The sequence below is a fragment of the Antrostomus carolinensis genome, unplaced genomic scaffold (genome assembly GCF_000700745.2).
Source record: "Antrostomus carolinensis isolate BGI_N321 unplaced genomic scaffold, ASM70074v2 scaffold49628, whole genome shotgun sequence".
NCBI lineage: Eukaryota > Metazoa > Chordata > Aves > Caprimulgiformes > Caprimulgidae > Antrostomus > Antrostomus carolinensis.
In genome coordinates, this window is record NW_010334630.1 from 50407 (window position 1) to 65777 (window position 15371).

The 15371-nt window shown below is 36.9% G+C and overlaps 1 protein-coding gene across 1 annotated transcript in view; it reads right to left on the bottom strand.

Annotated features, from left to right (window-relative positions):
* INSC (INSC spindle orientation adaptor protein) overlaps positions 1-15371 on the bottom strand; it is a 57132-nt gene that overhangs the window by 40715 nt on the left and 1046 nt on the right. The window contains exons 3-5 of the mRNA XM_010174250.2: positions 14113-14236; positions 12425-12538; positions 6470-6595 (exon numbers count right to left, since the gene is read on the bottom strand). Of these exons, the coding sequence (XP_010172552.2) occupies positions 6470-6595; positions 12425-12538; positions 14113-14236 (364 nt within the window). The remainder of the gene's footprint in view (positions 1-6469; positions 6596-12424; positions 12539-14112; positions 14237-15371) is intronic.

A 15371-nucleotide genomic window follows, 5' to 3' on the forward strand; every position in this document is an offset into this window, starting at 1 on the left:
AAGCCTGGCTAAAAACAGCCATGGAAGATGAGCCAAAACAATGTTCTCTGATGGAAAAAAGTGCATTATGCAGACCAGAAGATGAGTTGACTCTTCAGCCAAAGGGTTGTAAAAGAAACACATCACTTGAACTCCTTCCATCTAAATCATCTCACATGCTCTTAGCACACAAGCCAGTGTTCTGGGGTTTTAAGCATGCAGAATGAAAGCTTCTGCCCTCTTCCCATCCATGAAGCTCACAAGCACTATTTTGGGCAAACAACAAGAATTACATTCCCCTTCACAAAACAGTGTTGAGATGCCAACATGACTCATGAAAAACTTGAAAAGGATTGTAACTTTGTGCGTTACCTGTTTTTGTGGTAAAGAGACAAGAGAAGGGCCCTTCAACAATTATGCCCTTCTAATGACTTCTAAAAGCCCTTTATTTTGCTGCTGATACCTAGACTTGCCCTATCTCAATCCGAGACAGAATAATATGAAATTTTACTTTCTGTGAATTAAAACTGAATTCTGAAAACTATAGTTTTCTTGAAAGTATTTTTCTTTAAAAAAACTGAATCTTTTAAACTCCTGAATTCAACTTATTTTCAAATAAAATATCTATGTAATTTTTATCATCTTATAGGTCCAACTAATCCCTTGTTCTGAAAACAAAACAAAACAAAACCTAGGTTCAAAACCAGTGAAATAGGCCATAAGAATTTTTCATATATTAACCAGAAAAAAAGAAATTTTAACACAAAGCTCTTCTCTGAGGAGTGGGAGAGGATAAGAGGATGAGCCAGACCCAGCACTTCCTGAAGTAATCTCATTTCTAGAAGTCCTGTGGATAAACTGCTACTTGTCAAAATAAAAATCAACATTTCACTGCCTCTCAGAAAGCTCCATACTACTCTGCATTTCTTAAAAGCAAACAACCTGCAGACATGCTTTTAAATGTAGCCATCTATGGGTCTCTCTTTCACACGCCTTTTCTAGGAGACTATTTCTAACAATTTGCTTCCCCTGGTGTTTTACATTTGGAAAGTTCCAGTATGAGAACAGCTATATAGTTCATCCAGATATGGCAAATTTCTCATCTCTTCTGTGGTATGAAGTTATTTCCATCATATGCCAGGTACTACAAAAATAAAAACATTAGTGATTGTGGAGCATTCATATGCTGTGACAATGAAATCCATGGGCCATCAGCTAACTTTTGTGTTCAGATTTTAGAAGTGGTGACTGTACCCTCATACCTGGTCATCCAAGCCCTCCTAATCAAAGCCCTCTCCACAATTCTCACTTCTGTCTCACCCTGCAGCTACACAAACCATAATGGTTTAGCAGCTGAGATTTAAGGCAACACATATACTTCATCTGGTTTTGACTGAGGTTGGTGTTTGAAGCTGAAAGTTCAAGGTGGCTGAAGCTGAATGAAGTAATCAACTCGCATTCACTCAAAAGCGATGAAAAAATTGTAGTTGCAGGTTCTGTAATAAACATTTTACTTAATTCCCACCAAAAGTTTGTTTGTCATAAATATAATTGACGGACTACATCCCCATCGTGCAGAAACTATTATTGTGTATAATATCCACCAATCATGGTTGTTCTTAAAAATCAGACTGGGTTCACAGTGAACAATAGATTTTAGGTTGCTCATGTTTAAGAGGTATTAATGAAATTCATACATTTTTCCAACCACAAAAACTGTACACTTTGTAGTTGCTTCTCCCTTCTTCAGATTCTGTTTCTGGAGGTAATTTGGTATGTGCTTTAAATGAAGGATTCAAAGCAATTTATATCTATACCTAGGCTATTTTGCTTAAAGTACAGTGACAAAAGCTATGTCTTTTGTTAAAAAGGTTTTATTAATGAAAGCAACAACTGTTGTCACCAGTCCCTCTGGATTTCTTCTCTTAGTGAGCTGATTCCAGGTGTCTTTCTTTCTGGAGTAGTTTAAATAGTGTAAGTAAATGCCCCCCGCACAGTGTTAATATTTAGGCAGCTGCTTGAATGACTATTTGTATAAATCATTATGTTTTTGGGGCAGTTGAGCCTTGATACAGGTCCCAGCTGAGTTGCAGCTTTTTAATGTAATAATGTTTCACATGCACATTAAAAATTAAAGTACATTGCACTACCCATTTGCTATTTATTTCTGAACCAACCCTGCAGTTCTTTCACTGCAGCAGAAAGTTTGCCTCAGTGAAAACCACACAACTGAGCTTCAGTGTAGGGCAAAAATTGGAAAACCCTGCCTTCTTGCACCAGTCAACAAGCAGCATTGTACGAACAGACCTGTAGCAGAGAAATTGCCACAGCCTTCAGGCTTTAATGAGGCTGCATGTTAGCAGGCATATAGGAGACACTTGGTTCAGACAGCTCTGCAAAGTAAGGACCTAATGCAGCCTCAGGAAGTGAAAGGGCTGAAGAGCTGCTTTAGGCAAACAATGTGCTAAGGATGTATGATTGTATTCAAATACAAACCCCTTTTTCAGGCAAGGTTGCTTCATGTTGCAGACCATATCCCTTAGATTTTATTTATCTTGACAATTAAAATGGTATTTGAAGTACAGTTACTCCCAATGTAATCTGCAGGATGTACATTATCAGACAATCAAGATAAATTTTTTTTTTTTAACCTTAAGTTTCAGGAAATGCACATGTTACTCTACCCTAACTCTGTGCCTTCAACAGTCCTTTCTACATGGGAGCTTTTGAGGAGAATTAAGTTTTCAAAGCATACTAGTGAAGGTTCAGATATCCTTCCCACAAATGTCTATGCCGAGAACCAATCTGCCACGACATCATTGTATTTCTGTCCTAAACCTCAGGGCTAGACACACAAACAGGTCTGCATGTGCAGCACTAACACTGTTCTTCATTTGCCAGTCACGCTCACCTCCACTGAACTACTTTCAGCTCTTCTGCTTTTAGTGGCTTTAGCTATTTTCTGTATTAATTATTATTATTATATTGTCTCTGTGTAAACTCTGGAATGGCTAGACCAAGAACAACCATCCTTTCTAATGCAGTGAGCTTTCTCCGAAAAACTTTGCATGCTCAAGCGTCACAAGACACAGATGACAAAGCTCTCTTGGGTACAGGGACAGACAGCTACAGGATTAATGTAAAGGAGGAAAATTCTGATTGTTTTTCCAGAGTTTTTCCACTCCTCTCTGAAGTGGGACTGGTCAGGCAGCTGAGGTCAAAGAACAATCTCAAACCTGCTGGTGTCGCAGTGCATTGTGAAGTTAAAGTGTACCAAACAACTGGATTGCCGCAAGCAGCCTGAAGCACCAAAATTACCACTTGTGGAGCACAGGTTACAGAGAACAACATTTATTTACACACACTTCTCAGTCACAAAATTAAACTTTTTCTTCACTATCTTTCTACTTTAACTGCCTGACTAATTTGTTATTGTTGAGTTCCTGGAGGTCTGTAGTTCAATGTACAAAAAAGTAACAGTACCTTTTCAAAAGTCAGTAAAGTACTTGCAAGTGAAATAATAACTATTTTAAACTGGCTTTTTAACTAAATGATTTTGCATTATTGTACATACAGCCAACTGGATTCACCTAAAGAGTAAAAGCTAGTCACTGCAACAGCTACTTGTTCATTGTAATTATAGCAAACATCAGCTTGTTTATCAAGATGATGAAAGAGGAATAATGGCTTTTTCAAGTATGCTGGTAAGAGAGCACTGCAGATATATATTTAAAGATGTGTGACTTTAAGATCAAGAGGTAAGATCAAGAATTATTTTTTAAAAATTGAGGAAAATATTTTTACTTAAAATAGGCAATTTTCTACATCTTTAGAAATGAGCACTCCGTTGTTACTTTCCTTCATTAGTAAACGAGGACAGTGTTTACACATTGCAATCCAAAAACTTTAGTGATTTAAACCCACTATAAGCATCATTCACATGAAATTTGCCCTAATTATAAAGAAAGTCTAATATTCAGGTATCTCAAAATAAACAAACAAAAAAATCTTAAAATTCTACTTGGATTGCCTCCTGTGAACTACTGACTTCCTTGTTTGCTTTCTAAATAACCATCTACATAAACACAGATGTTCTTGTTACCTTCTTGTGTTGCTACTGAATTGGCAAGATCAAAGAGCACTGGATAAATAAACAATATTCCTAATGTCTTTAGTAATTAAGCACTGCAATTACTGCAGAAAGTACACCACCCACTTTTAGTTCACCTCTCAGATGAGTGTTCCATTAGAAATGATAGTTCTTGCTGCTTTCTTTTAAGTGGTATTTTAAACACTTTAGTGGTGTGAAATCTAATTGAAAATACAAGGCATGGGGTTCGTTTGATTTTTGGTAGGTTTGTTTCTTTGGTTTTTGGGGCAGGAGGTTGGTTTTTGTTTGCTTTTGTGTTGGTTTTTTTTTGTTTTCTTTTGTTTTAATCTTGAAATACCTAATCTGAGTTGTCTGGAGGCCAAGTTTTATTTGAATGAAGTTTCTGTCATTAAAAATCAAGTTCAAATTGCACTGATGTTTTAATGCACTAGGTGGCATAATGATATTTACATTAGAGCAAATTAAATGCTTCACCACCAACCAGGTACTTAGTTGGATAATAGAAGCCACACTTTCTAAGAAATCCTGTGATAATTTCTGTAATGACAGGAATGCTAATATTGTTAACTCTCTTTTTTGTTCTTTGCAGCAGTATTTCAAATTGTGAAAGATAAAATCATTCTTATTTAAAGAAGACAATATAAAAAAAACCTGGAGTGCTGTTCATCTCAAAATACTGGTCATTTGATCCACGCACTTTCTGTTGATTCCCTATGGTCAGAGTATCTTGTTGCTTCTAAACAGATATACAAGAAGGGTGAAAAGAGAGTATAAAGAGTAGCAAAACTTTGTTTACTACCCTTCCTCAGCTCTATATACTAGCAAACATGGGCTGTCACCAGCTGATTGATTGTTTACAGATGACATTGTACTGGCCTGTACTGTTTAACCTCCACTAGCACTTGGAGAGACATCAACCTCCCTGCAGAGAAAATGTCCTTGTTTCTTTTAATCTGTGAAATATCTCATTCTCCCCCATCAGAAACCCAGGCATGTACTGGACACACATAACATGTATCCTCAGCAACACAATTTTAGATAAAGAAGTTGACAAAGTGATAACCAAAACTCCTGTCATAAACCTATCTGTTCAGTCAGGCGAGTAGGATTAATGCCCAGCCCCTCTTGCTGCAGATTTAAGTTTTGCCAAGATGTGATTTAAGAAATGAAGGCCTAGGTGAAAAATGAACTACTGAAAGCAGTGGTAGGGATTTCAGTTAAAAATCCTTTAAATCCTGCTCCAACCTTGATTGTGACAAAGTTTACCCTGAGGCTCTTTTACTTGTGGCCAACATTAAAGTAGATAAAAGACATATGAGCTTGAGAGCTACCACTTTTTCTAGGACTCCTGTTTCGTCAGCCTTGATACTGGCCACATTAAACGCATCTTGACACTGCAAGGGATTGGACCAGGTGAGTTGAATCAATCTTTTCCATTTCTTACTCTATTAATTCCAATGTTATAGTGGACATAATGAAACATCCTTTTAGACCGATTCTGGTGTCAGTCTGAACCAGAATTATGTCAAAAAAATTTAAGTCATCTTCATTTACTGTAAGCTCAGAGACTTGCTTTTTGCTGCAGATGTTCTGTCATGGTTTGCTTGAAATCTGGACAGTAAATTACAACGTATGTCAACGTAAAGTGGCAGCGAAATCATTCATCATTAACTTGAAGAAGCCATTATTCTGCTGTGGAAGATGACTGTTTTATGAAATACAAAGGATGAGATCATGATTTAGTGACCAGAAGTGTTCATTTTCCAAAACACAGCAGTATGTAGTGAGAGTGTGAAAGGAATGGAGCCTAAGCAGTTGATATAATTTTATCTGGATAATGTTTTGATATTTGGAATCCCAGTTAAAACTGGCTTTTATGAGACCTGTTGCTGATTAGCAGACACATTTTTCTATTGGCTAGCTGCTATATCTGTCCCAGTTCTTCCCGTACAATTACAACTCTCACGAGTTACTGCAGTACCACAAGCACGTGCCCTACCTGAGCATCAGGAAAGAATTTAAAGAGGTATAAAGATTTCTGGGTTTTAAGGGTTACTTGAAATATTGCAGTTTCTAAATAAACACTTCAGGGAGTCCAGAAATTATAATTTCCCTAGTCTTCTGATGTAGTCACTGACATATTTACCTGCTTTATGAAAATTATCCACACTTAGAAAGCTTATTTGTGCAAGCAGCTGAATAGCATAATGCTACTGCTGGGACTAATTTTAAAGACTGAAGATGTGTTCAGCACAGAAAAAGTGAGCATAGTATGGAGCACAGTATCAAACACCACCAAGTTATCAGTTCCTAGGAGAGATTAAAGGCAGGACTTCTCTGGTATATGATGCAGCTGGTAAAGAACACTGAAGTGCCTACCTTTTCCAGCTGGTGCATCCCTTCCTCCACACAGCAAATGGATGCCAACGTCCTCAGCGTCTGGGGGTAAAGGCACCTGAAACAATCCTGGCGACAGATCTTAAAGAGAGCAGCTACACCTCCCTCCTGCAGGGGAGAAGCAAAAAATGAGAAAAGCAGCACTGAATGTTTCCTTAGTACGTAACTGAGATTGGGATGGAAAGCACATTCCCTTACTAATTTATCCAAATTAGCTATCATCACAACACCAACAAAGGATGCTGAGCTCACACAGAGAACTGAAGTTGACTAATGCTCGTACACTAAGTGATGAAGAAGTAATATAGCCTCAGTGGGAGTGTCCTTAAGCAATTGACTTTTACCAATTACAAGCACAATTTAAATTAAACTTGACATTCATGTGAAAATTACAAAGAATTATCAATAGGTGGCAATTAGAGTGACATCTGAGTGACAGTTCAACCATAAGCTATTAGTTTAAAACAGATTTTTGTTAATATGTATTTCCCATTCCTCTACATTTCTGAGCTCCACACAATATTTACCTAATGCTAAAATTATGAAAGAGAAGGTCATATGGTTGAAGAGCTACTGCAAATAATGTGGAAATAGGTGTTCAGTTCTATACAGATACAATACATAAAATGTGCATTCCTACATTTTCTTTAAAATGTGGCAATAGTGCCAAAGATTTGAGTATACATACATCCTATTGCAGCTACCCTTAAGAATTTCCAACACCGCTTGTAAGCATGTGTTAGCAAAGTTCACATAATAAATGGAAAGATATAAATAAATACAGACAATATATGCTCTTCCTGTGGTGAGGGTTTGGGGTTCTTTTTACTGTCTTACATTTCAAAATGTTATGCCATCAGGTAGACTACAGGTGCCTTATACTGTGTAAGGGCAGACTTCTAATGAAGAGGAAAGCATTTAAAATACCAATCTCAGACTAAATTCAGATTACAGTAATAAACTAAAAATAGTTGGAATCATGGACCAAGTGTAATATATACATCCTTCTTTCTAAACCTGTTTCAGTAGTATAAAAATATTTTTCAGATTCACAGAAATAATCTTCTTGTCCTCAACCATTTCTGTTGTTTGAAAGCTCAACAGGTCATACTGACATAAAACCTCCAGACTGCAATTCAGACTTTACTCATTTTCAGAATCCTAAATTTTTGTACTAGTTCTGCTGGAATAGAGTAGATAATAATAGAGCAAGCAAAGCTATCTACTCAGTCTACAAAAATATATAACAATTTAGAAGAAAATTATAATTGGACAAAACTATCATCCCAATATGTTTTCAAGATGAAAGTTTTATACTATGTCTTTGCATATGTATATGTAATTTCTGTGAGATCAGTGAAAACAGAATGCTTACTGAGGTTTGCTTGAAGTAAAATTTATTTCTAGAATTGTAAGGATTGAACATGGATCTGTAGAAGTTATTTTATACCTAGTACTACTATAAATAGCCTACTGCACAAAGACATTTCTGGGCCTTTAAAATAAAAAGAGGCAGTACAGGAACAAAAAAAGTTTCAGTTATATCTTCCACAAAAGGATATTGCTATTTCACTGAAGAAGTAATTAAATTATCTAAGAAAAATGTAGAAAAAAAGTATTACAGTACTGGCCCCAAACCTAAGGTAACTGGGATTTATATTATTTTATTTTATTTTATTATCAGCTTGAACATCCCCACAGTTTAGTGGATTCAGAGATGATCTGAATCTCTGCTTTAGTCATAATAAGCAGAAGTTTGTGGACAACACTAGTAAAGCTCAAGTGATGTTGGCACATTTGCTTCAAGCTTTCTGTATGACAAATGGGTGCCCTGCTTTTGCCCCTGATGGACAGGAAGTGATTTATCACTGCATTTGTCAGGAGGAGATCTAAATTGTTTATTTTGTGCCCTGTGTGCCATTGCCAAGCTGTAAAATATTGATCACAAATAATGAACCTAGAGAGCTCTAAGTGAAATATGGAATAGGTAGGAAATACTGAGCCTGATTCTATGGCTTGCCAAAACCACTTCTCTCACTGGGATCTCAGCATTCCTCGGGATTTATTCATGTTTTTCAAGATTTGTCCCCCACACCTTTTGCAATGATGACAAAACTATTCCATCTGACAGGGATGCACTTAAATTGGTCAAATGGATAAACAGTGACATTCAGTCAAAGCAACACAGCAGCACTGAGCTTTGGAGATTAACTTGCACCTTTACAAAAGCTCTGGGTATGCCTAAGCATGCTTTCATTTATCCTTCACAGACTTTTTGGCATTTCCAGTTTTTGACCAAGTAACACATGAAATGCTGCTGTTGCTGTAATTCAAGTTTCCTCTGGGACAGGCTTCACATGATCTGTGAAGCAGTGTCTGAAAGAAGAGAACTTGCTTTACTGCTTGATGACCTACTTCTCTCCTTTATTGGATTAATAGGAATTCAATTTCATGGAGACATCCCCAACATGTTGTTTAGGTGGGCTTAGCAGTAGACAACAAAATCACCTGAAATACAATCACAAAAAGTATGTGAAGGAGGCCATGAATATATAAAGCCCCACTGTGCATAGTGAGTTGAGTGAATAAAGAGGGGAGAGAAAAGGCATCCAACTCCAAGGTGCAATATTTTGCATTTGCAGCCTGAAATTATTCAAAGTGCAGCAAATTCTCATCAAACCTTTCCTCATAGTAGAGGACAACATTTATAATTAGCTTGAAAGACGATCTTCAGATAAATCTTTATAGTAAATACTATAGAAAAGGAACTAATGTACAAAGAAGGCAAGGAAAAGATGTATTGGAACCATCTTAGAAGTCATCTGCTGCACATCCATGTGGGACTCAAATGGTCAAGCATTCTCCAAAGAAGGCTGTGATAAGCAGGTATGGCTGCCTTCACTACCTTCATTTTTGCCTCTCTTTTAGGAGACTATTATTATACCACTCAGTTCAATGCAGTTGGTATTAGACTCTAATTATCATCAGTGAAACGGATTTATTTACAAAGACCTTTTTAGTTTATCACTCTATGTCCCAGCATTTATTTATTGTAACTCTGGAACTGATTTTTACTGACTCTTCTGGTTGTTATGGAGTCAAATCAATTTAGAACCAGACTACTTCAAGTAATGCTAATTTTTAACAGTTGCTCAAGTCCACTCAAAATTTATAATTTCTGGTTTTTAGTGTCTTCTTATGATCTTGGAACATTAGGGTAGAGTTTTAATAATTAAAACTAATTTATAATTTGTAATATGAAAGATGTCAGGATCAAAATCTAATAGATAAATTGTAACAAAAACCCCTTCTGTGAATACAACCCTGCAACCCCAGACAAGGATACAGCAAGGTAGTCAAATTGTTTGATGTTTAAGTATGTGTCATAAGACTTGACAGAGGAGTGTTTTAGCAACATTTGGTTACAAAGGCAGGAAACTGATCTGCAGACAGAAATCTGACCAAAACCTTTCCCTGGCAGTTGCAACAAATGCTCTACTTGGCTCTTCCTTTCCTCATTTTCTCTTTTTGCTTTTAAAATTATCTAAACTGGTGGAGTTTCCATTATGCTGCCACCAGCACAGTTGCTCATAGATGAACATTACATATTATGGTTCAAAACTCACAGCTCAACATTGGCTCTTCCTCAGAATTCAAGGATTATTATTATCATTATTATGATTTAGGCTTCATTCCTTATCTTGCCCTTGCTACTACTCATGTGTTAGAGATTTTAGTCTTTATACTTCCGACAGGTAGTGAGACTAACTAGCTGGCTGCCAGGGTGAGTCAGCAACGTGACTCTCACAGCAGATTACAAAGTTACATGAAAAGAAAACAAACAAAAAAACCCCAACAGATCAAACAAAAAAAATTAAGAATGCTTCCAGGTGGAATAAAATTACAGATTATATTTCAACAGGAGGGGGCAGGGGGCTGCATTTCAAAGCCTTTTTAAACTTTGGTAAAATACTGGCAGGGGAGGAGAGGGAGGAAGAGAGCAGACTGCAACCCTTAGTAAAATAAAAAGTGAGAAACCCATTCCTATAATATTGTAGCTTTACAATATTATCATAGGTTGTTGGTTTTTTTTTCATGGCCAAAATTTTGGTGTGCTTTAAAGCTGTAATTTATAGCTTGGGACAGGAAAAAAGCTAACAACAATGTTCCACAGGATCACACACTGTCATGGAGAGTAAGGCTTCAAGGTTACATGAACAGATTTGTTGAGCTTTGCTTTCACTGTAAACAGATGTTCCACTTCTCTGGCTAGTTTTTACCAAAGATAATATGACAAGTCTCAAGGGAACTTCTGTATCTGTGGGAGGTTTTGAGATCTTTGCAAAAACTGAATCCGTTCTCACCCTCTTAATGAGTGGGTGCAGTTCCAGATACTTCCCCCCCCACCCCCCCCAAACACCCTGCCCTTTCACAGTCACAGCTAACTAAACAAGTGACCTGAATTAAAAATTCTGGCCTGTTACCATTCCTCTGCCACCTGGCTCGCTGATGCAGGTAACCAAGGCAATATAGAGGATGAAGGATGATGGTGAATAGGGACAAATATTTCACAACATGGAAATGAACACACAGGACAGGTGATGCAATTACCACTGTGATTTGGCAACCAAATACCACTCAGGGTTCTTTGCATAAGGAGATGCATTTCCTCACTTGTAAACCTGTGACCCATCCAGTGTTTAGGAATAAATTAATTTAGTGATTTATGGAAGGTCAGATTTCATTTCTGCTAAATTAAACTGTTAAGGAATTTACACACTGATAAAAAGCACAAGATCAATCTTCCTCAATTTGTTAGTTCTGCACTTCCTCAATACTCAACATTTTAACATTGTTTTTGGATACCACTGAGTGGAGCTCAAATACCAACTTCGAAAAAACTGAACCTCCCAGGCTGTTGCCAGGATCCACTACACATTTCTGAGTCTACCTCATTCACAGCCTTCAGAACAGAGCAGTATCTTTTATGGTGCAAACATCCATCTAAAGGCAGATTAGAAGTAAAATTAATTAAATGCTGCTGTTTAACCTCATCTCTGAGCGGGACAAGGGACTGGCACACCACTCCACAAGCAGCAGCTTGGGAAAGGATGTTTTCTTTCTATATACACTGCAGTTGTGATTATTCTATCCTCAACTCACACAATGCCATACCTTTCTCACTTTTTCAAGATCCAAGTGTTCTCTAAGATGCAAACTCTGCAAGGGCTGCCAGTATCATTGATCATGGCAGAATGATTCATCTATACCAATAGTTAGCATCACCTACTCAGTGAACGAGAACACATACTGTATGCAACTGTAATGGCACTCCTCTCTAAAAGGTAAATAATGGATGCAAAGTAATTCTAAAATTACATTTTTAATAATACCTCTAACCTCCTCTGTACACACAGCTGAAGAGGTCTTGAGCTTTCCCTGTGTAGTTACCCATAAATATGGCCAATTATAAAGTTCTTCTCAATTAATGTGGCTGGTACTTAAAAAGTACTGTCAGGAGAGACACTAAAAAGATGCCCAAGATGCTGAAGGGAGTGGTAATACATCAGGTGGCAAAGACAACTGGAGTTGAATCAATGGCCAGAAGCCTGTTGGAGCTTACCATCCTACAGCAGTTGCTTGTATAGGCATTGAGCTTTATTAAATTAAAGATATGGGGGTTTGTGGCACTTTTTTTTTATCTAATAGGATAATTGTGGTAATAAACTTTGTGGAGTAAGGCTTGCAAAAGCAGCAAAAGAAGGAAAAAATAATTTATCAGAATAAATTTTGTTGTTCTTTCACCTAGATTGTCTCCTGAAATACAGAATTTCATCTCGCACTGTACATTTCACAACTTACAACCACTACTGTGTTAAGTAAAATAACTCACTTGTATTACCAGCCTACTTTGAATTCATCCATCCATCCCCTTACCTTAGCTATGATACGGCACAGATGAGCACCTTCCTGGGTAAGGCTGAATAAACTACTAATCGCTGACTCAGTGATGTACACATTATCCGATAATTCTATTTGTCTCAGCAGGTTCTGTGTGACATAAAGACAATAAACATAGTTTACTTCCAGTGAAAAATATTAGTGTTATATTTAAAGATAAGAAAGTCTTGTTCATTTAACCCATATAATCTTGCTTCTCATCCAGAGGAAGGACAAAAAAAATGTAGGCAGGAGTTAAGACTGATAACATTAGAACACATTTATCACTGCAGTTTACCATTTATTTAAAAATAAATATGAACAGAGTAAGAGGACAGGTAGGTGTGTGAGAACATTCAATAACAAACTCTTCAACTATTTAGTAAATTATTACTGGGTTTGGCCTGGGATTGAACTTTTTCGGAAGGCAGCTAATTGTCTTAGTGTAGAAGCTGCATCACAAGGTGATACAAGATTTCCACCTTTAAGGAATACTGCTGTGCCGTTTCTAACGGTACTTTCTAAGGCTCTGGGTTCATCACTATTCTCAGTCTACACAGAAAATGTCATTGACCAACACAGGGAATTCTCATAGAGAAATATAGCTTATTTCTTCAATGTATGAAATAGGTTAAATATTTCTGACTTTGTAAATAATTATCTTGCATGTGTGCCATCGCAGCTTCAAAGAAACACAGTTGTCAGAAGAATATGAAGTTTGTTTAATTTTACTCTTTCTGAAAGTACATATGATCATTAGAGGAAGATGAAATTTTGTTTTAGCTCCATGGTAAATACTATTTAACGCTTTCCTCTTCACCAAACCTCTCATTTCCTCTTTTTCTGCAGGGACAACACTACATTTCAGCATATCATCATCTCTAAAATATGGACAAATTAATTGAGCATAATTACATTTGAGGTTTTTTTATTTGAGGAAGATTAAAGGGTGCAAAGGGATTTCTAATGAGACCTCAAGAAAGAAACCAGTATAAGTCAAGGTAGATTGGTCAGACTTGCAGGTTGCTACTATTTCAAGAATGGTCTAATGGAAAAAATTAATGCATTTGTAGTTTCAGTCTAATTACCCAGTGTATTTATCTACATTTAATCACCACTGGAAACTATACATCATGCCTGCAATGACACAGCACTGTTTCTGGAAGGTTACACACATGTATAACCTGTACACAACACTATTTTATCACTACTTCCTAGAGTCTAAGACATGCGCTGGTTAAAATGTGTGCTGTAATAATATACTTGCTGTATGCACATCTTTTAAGAAGTTTAGCTTTTAATGAGAATCACTGAGAGCAGGAGAGACTTTTTTCAAGGTTTCTAAAGAAAAGCAGTGTCTGCATGAAAGGAAGAGAAAATGTGTCCAAAAGTCTTATTAACAAGACATTGTCCAGAAGTTAGATGCCTTGCAATGAAGGAGGCCTATAAGAAAAAGTTACACAGTGGGTCACAAGATAATTTTATTTGGGATTTGAGGTAATTTGAGAATTTGATATTGATAATACAAACACAGAAATCTCTTTGCAAGATATTTGAATTACTCATCATATACTAGTTGAAAATTGAAAATTGTAATTCTAATCCTCCTTGTAATAGATGCTCTTCCTCAAGATTCAACATTTTTGAAAGATTTTTTTTTTTTTTTAAAAGAACTGTAAACTAACCTGTGCCTCATGTGTTAAAACCAGCTCTATCAACTGGCCAAAATGCTGAGCAACAGTAGTGAGCGTTTCATTAATGCAAGATTTCATGGACTTCAGTACCTGTTCATCTTCAGTTTGTACACACCTGAAAAGAAAGAGAAAGGAAAAGGATGAAGGTAAAAAGATGCAACGGACAATTACGGTTTTATCAAGCTGCTTGTCACAGGTGAGCTCTGTGTTAATAATGGGGATAGAATTCACAAGGACACTGTCTTTGTGTCATTAGCATCACCCAAACTTTAATCAAAGCTTTGTCTACACATAGTAAGTATATCACCAAAGGACAGCCTTGGACACTAATGAATAATTTTGGGATGACAATTTACTTCACACACTGCAGGCTAAATTTTGCTGCGATGCTGTGTGTTTACATCAGTGTAACTCTCCTATTTCCCACCCATGCTAGCAGTTACAGTGACTCCAGGATGCCTGCATTTCAGCTGCAGCTGTGTATATCCATCTGTATTTCACAGCCTAAGTGCTTTACCTTCTTTACCATAGTTTAATGATAACAGGATAAGGACCCAAAATGAATGTGTGTCCAGATGAGAACAGTTAATTTCAAACTTAAACCGCATACTCGGAAGTAAAATTGGGGCTTCTATGCAGAAAGATGGCAAACAGCAGCTTTACAGAGTTAGAATAACTATCCTGTAACCAGTGATATTTGGCTGTAACTGAAAAAATACGATAAAGATGGAAAACTTTATACAATTCAAATGAAATAACTAATACTTCCTCAGAGAAATACATTCATTTGAATTGTCAAAGCATATTCCACCCAGGCAGGCCACTGTAATGGAAGATAATGTTTGGTTGATCAGTGTCTCCACCTACACAGTAGGTCCCCTTTTCAGTTTTACCTGTCTTTCATCCATCTTTATCAACTTTTTTTCCAAACAGACAAGGAGGGAAAAGGCTGATTTGAGGCAGACACTATGAGATCAGAGCTCTCATTAAATCAGTGTGTCTCACAGTATAATATAAAAGTAAAGTCTGAGCTGCGTGGGTTTGGCAAAAAGCAATAGTGCTCAAGAAATGTTCTTTCCTGATAATTAGATGGTGTCTTTTTCCCTGATGATTCCCTGAGCAGAACGACTTGCAGTGTTTAAAGTCAATCGAAAAAGACCGACTGAACTGTGCTGGAGGAAAGAGGATAACTTCTGTTAGGCAGGGGAAATATCATGGGAATTATAGAGATCCTTATTTTCCAGTCTCGG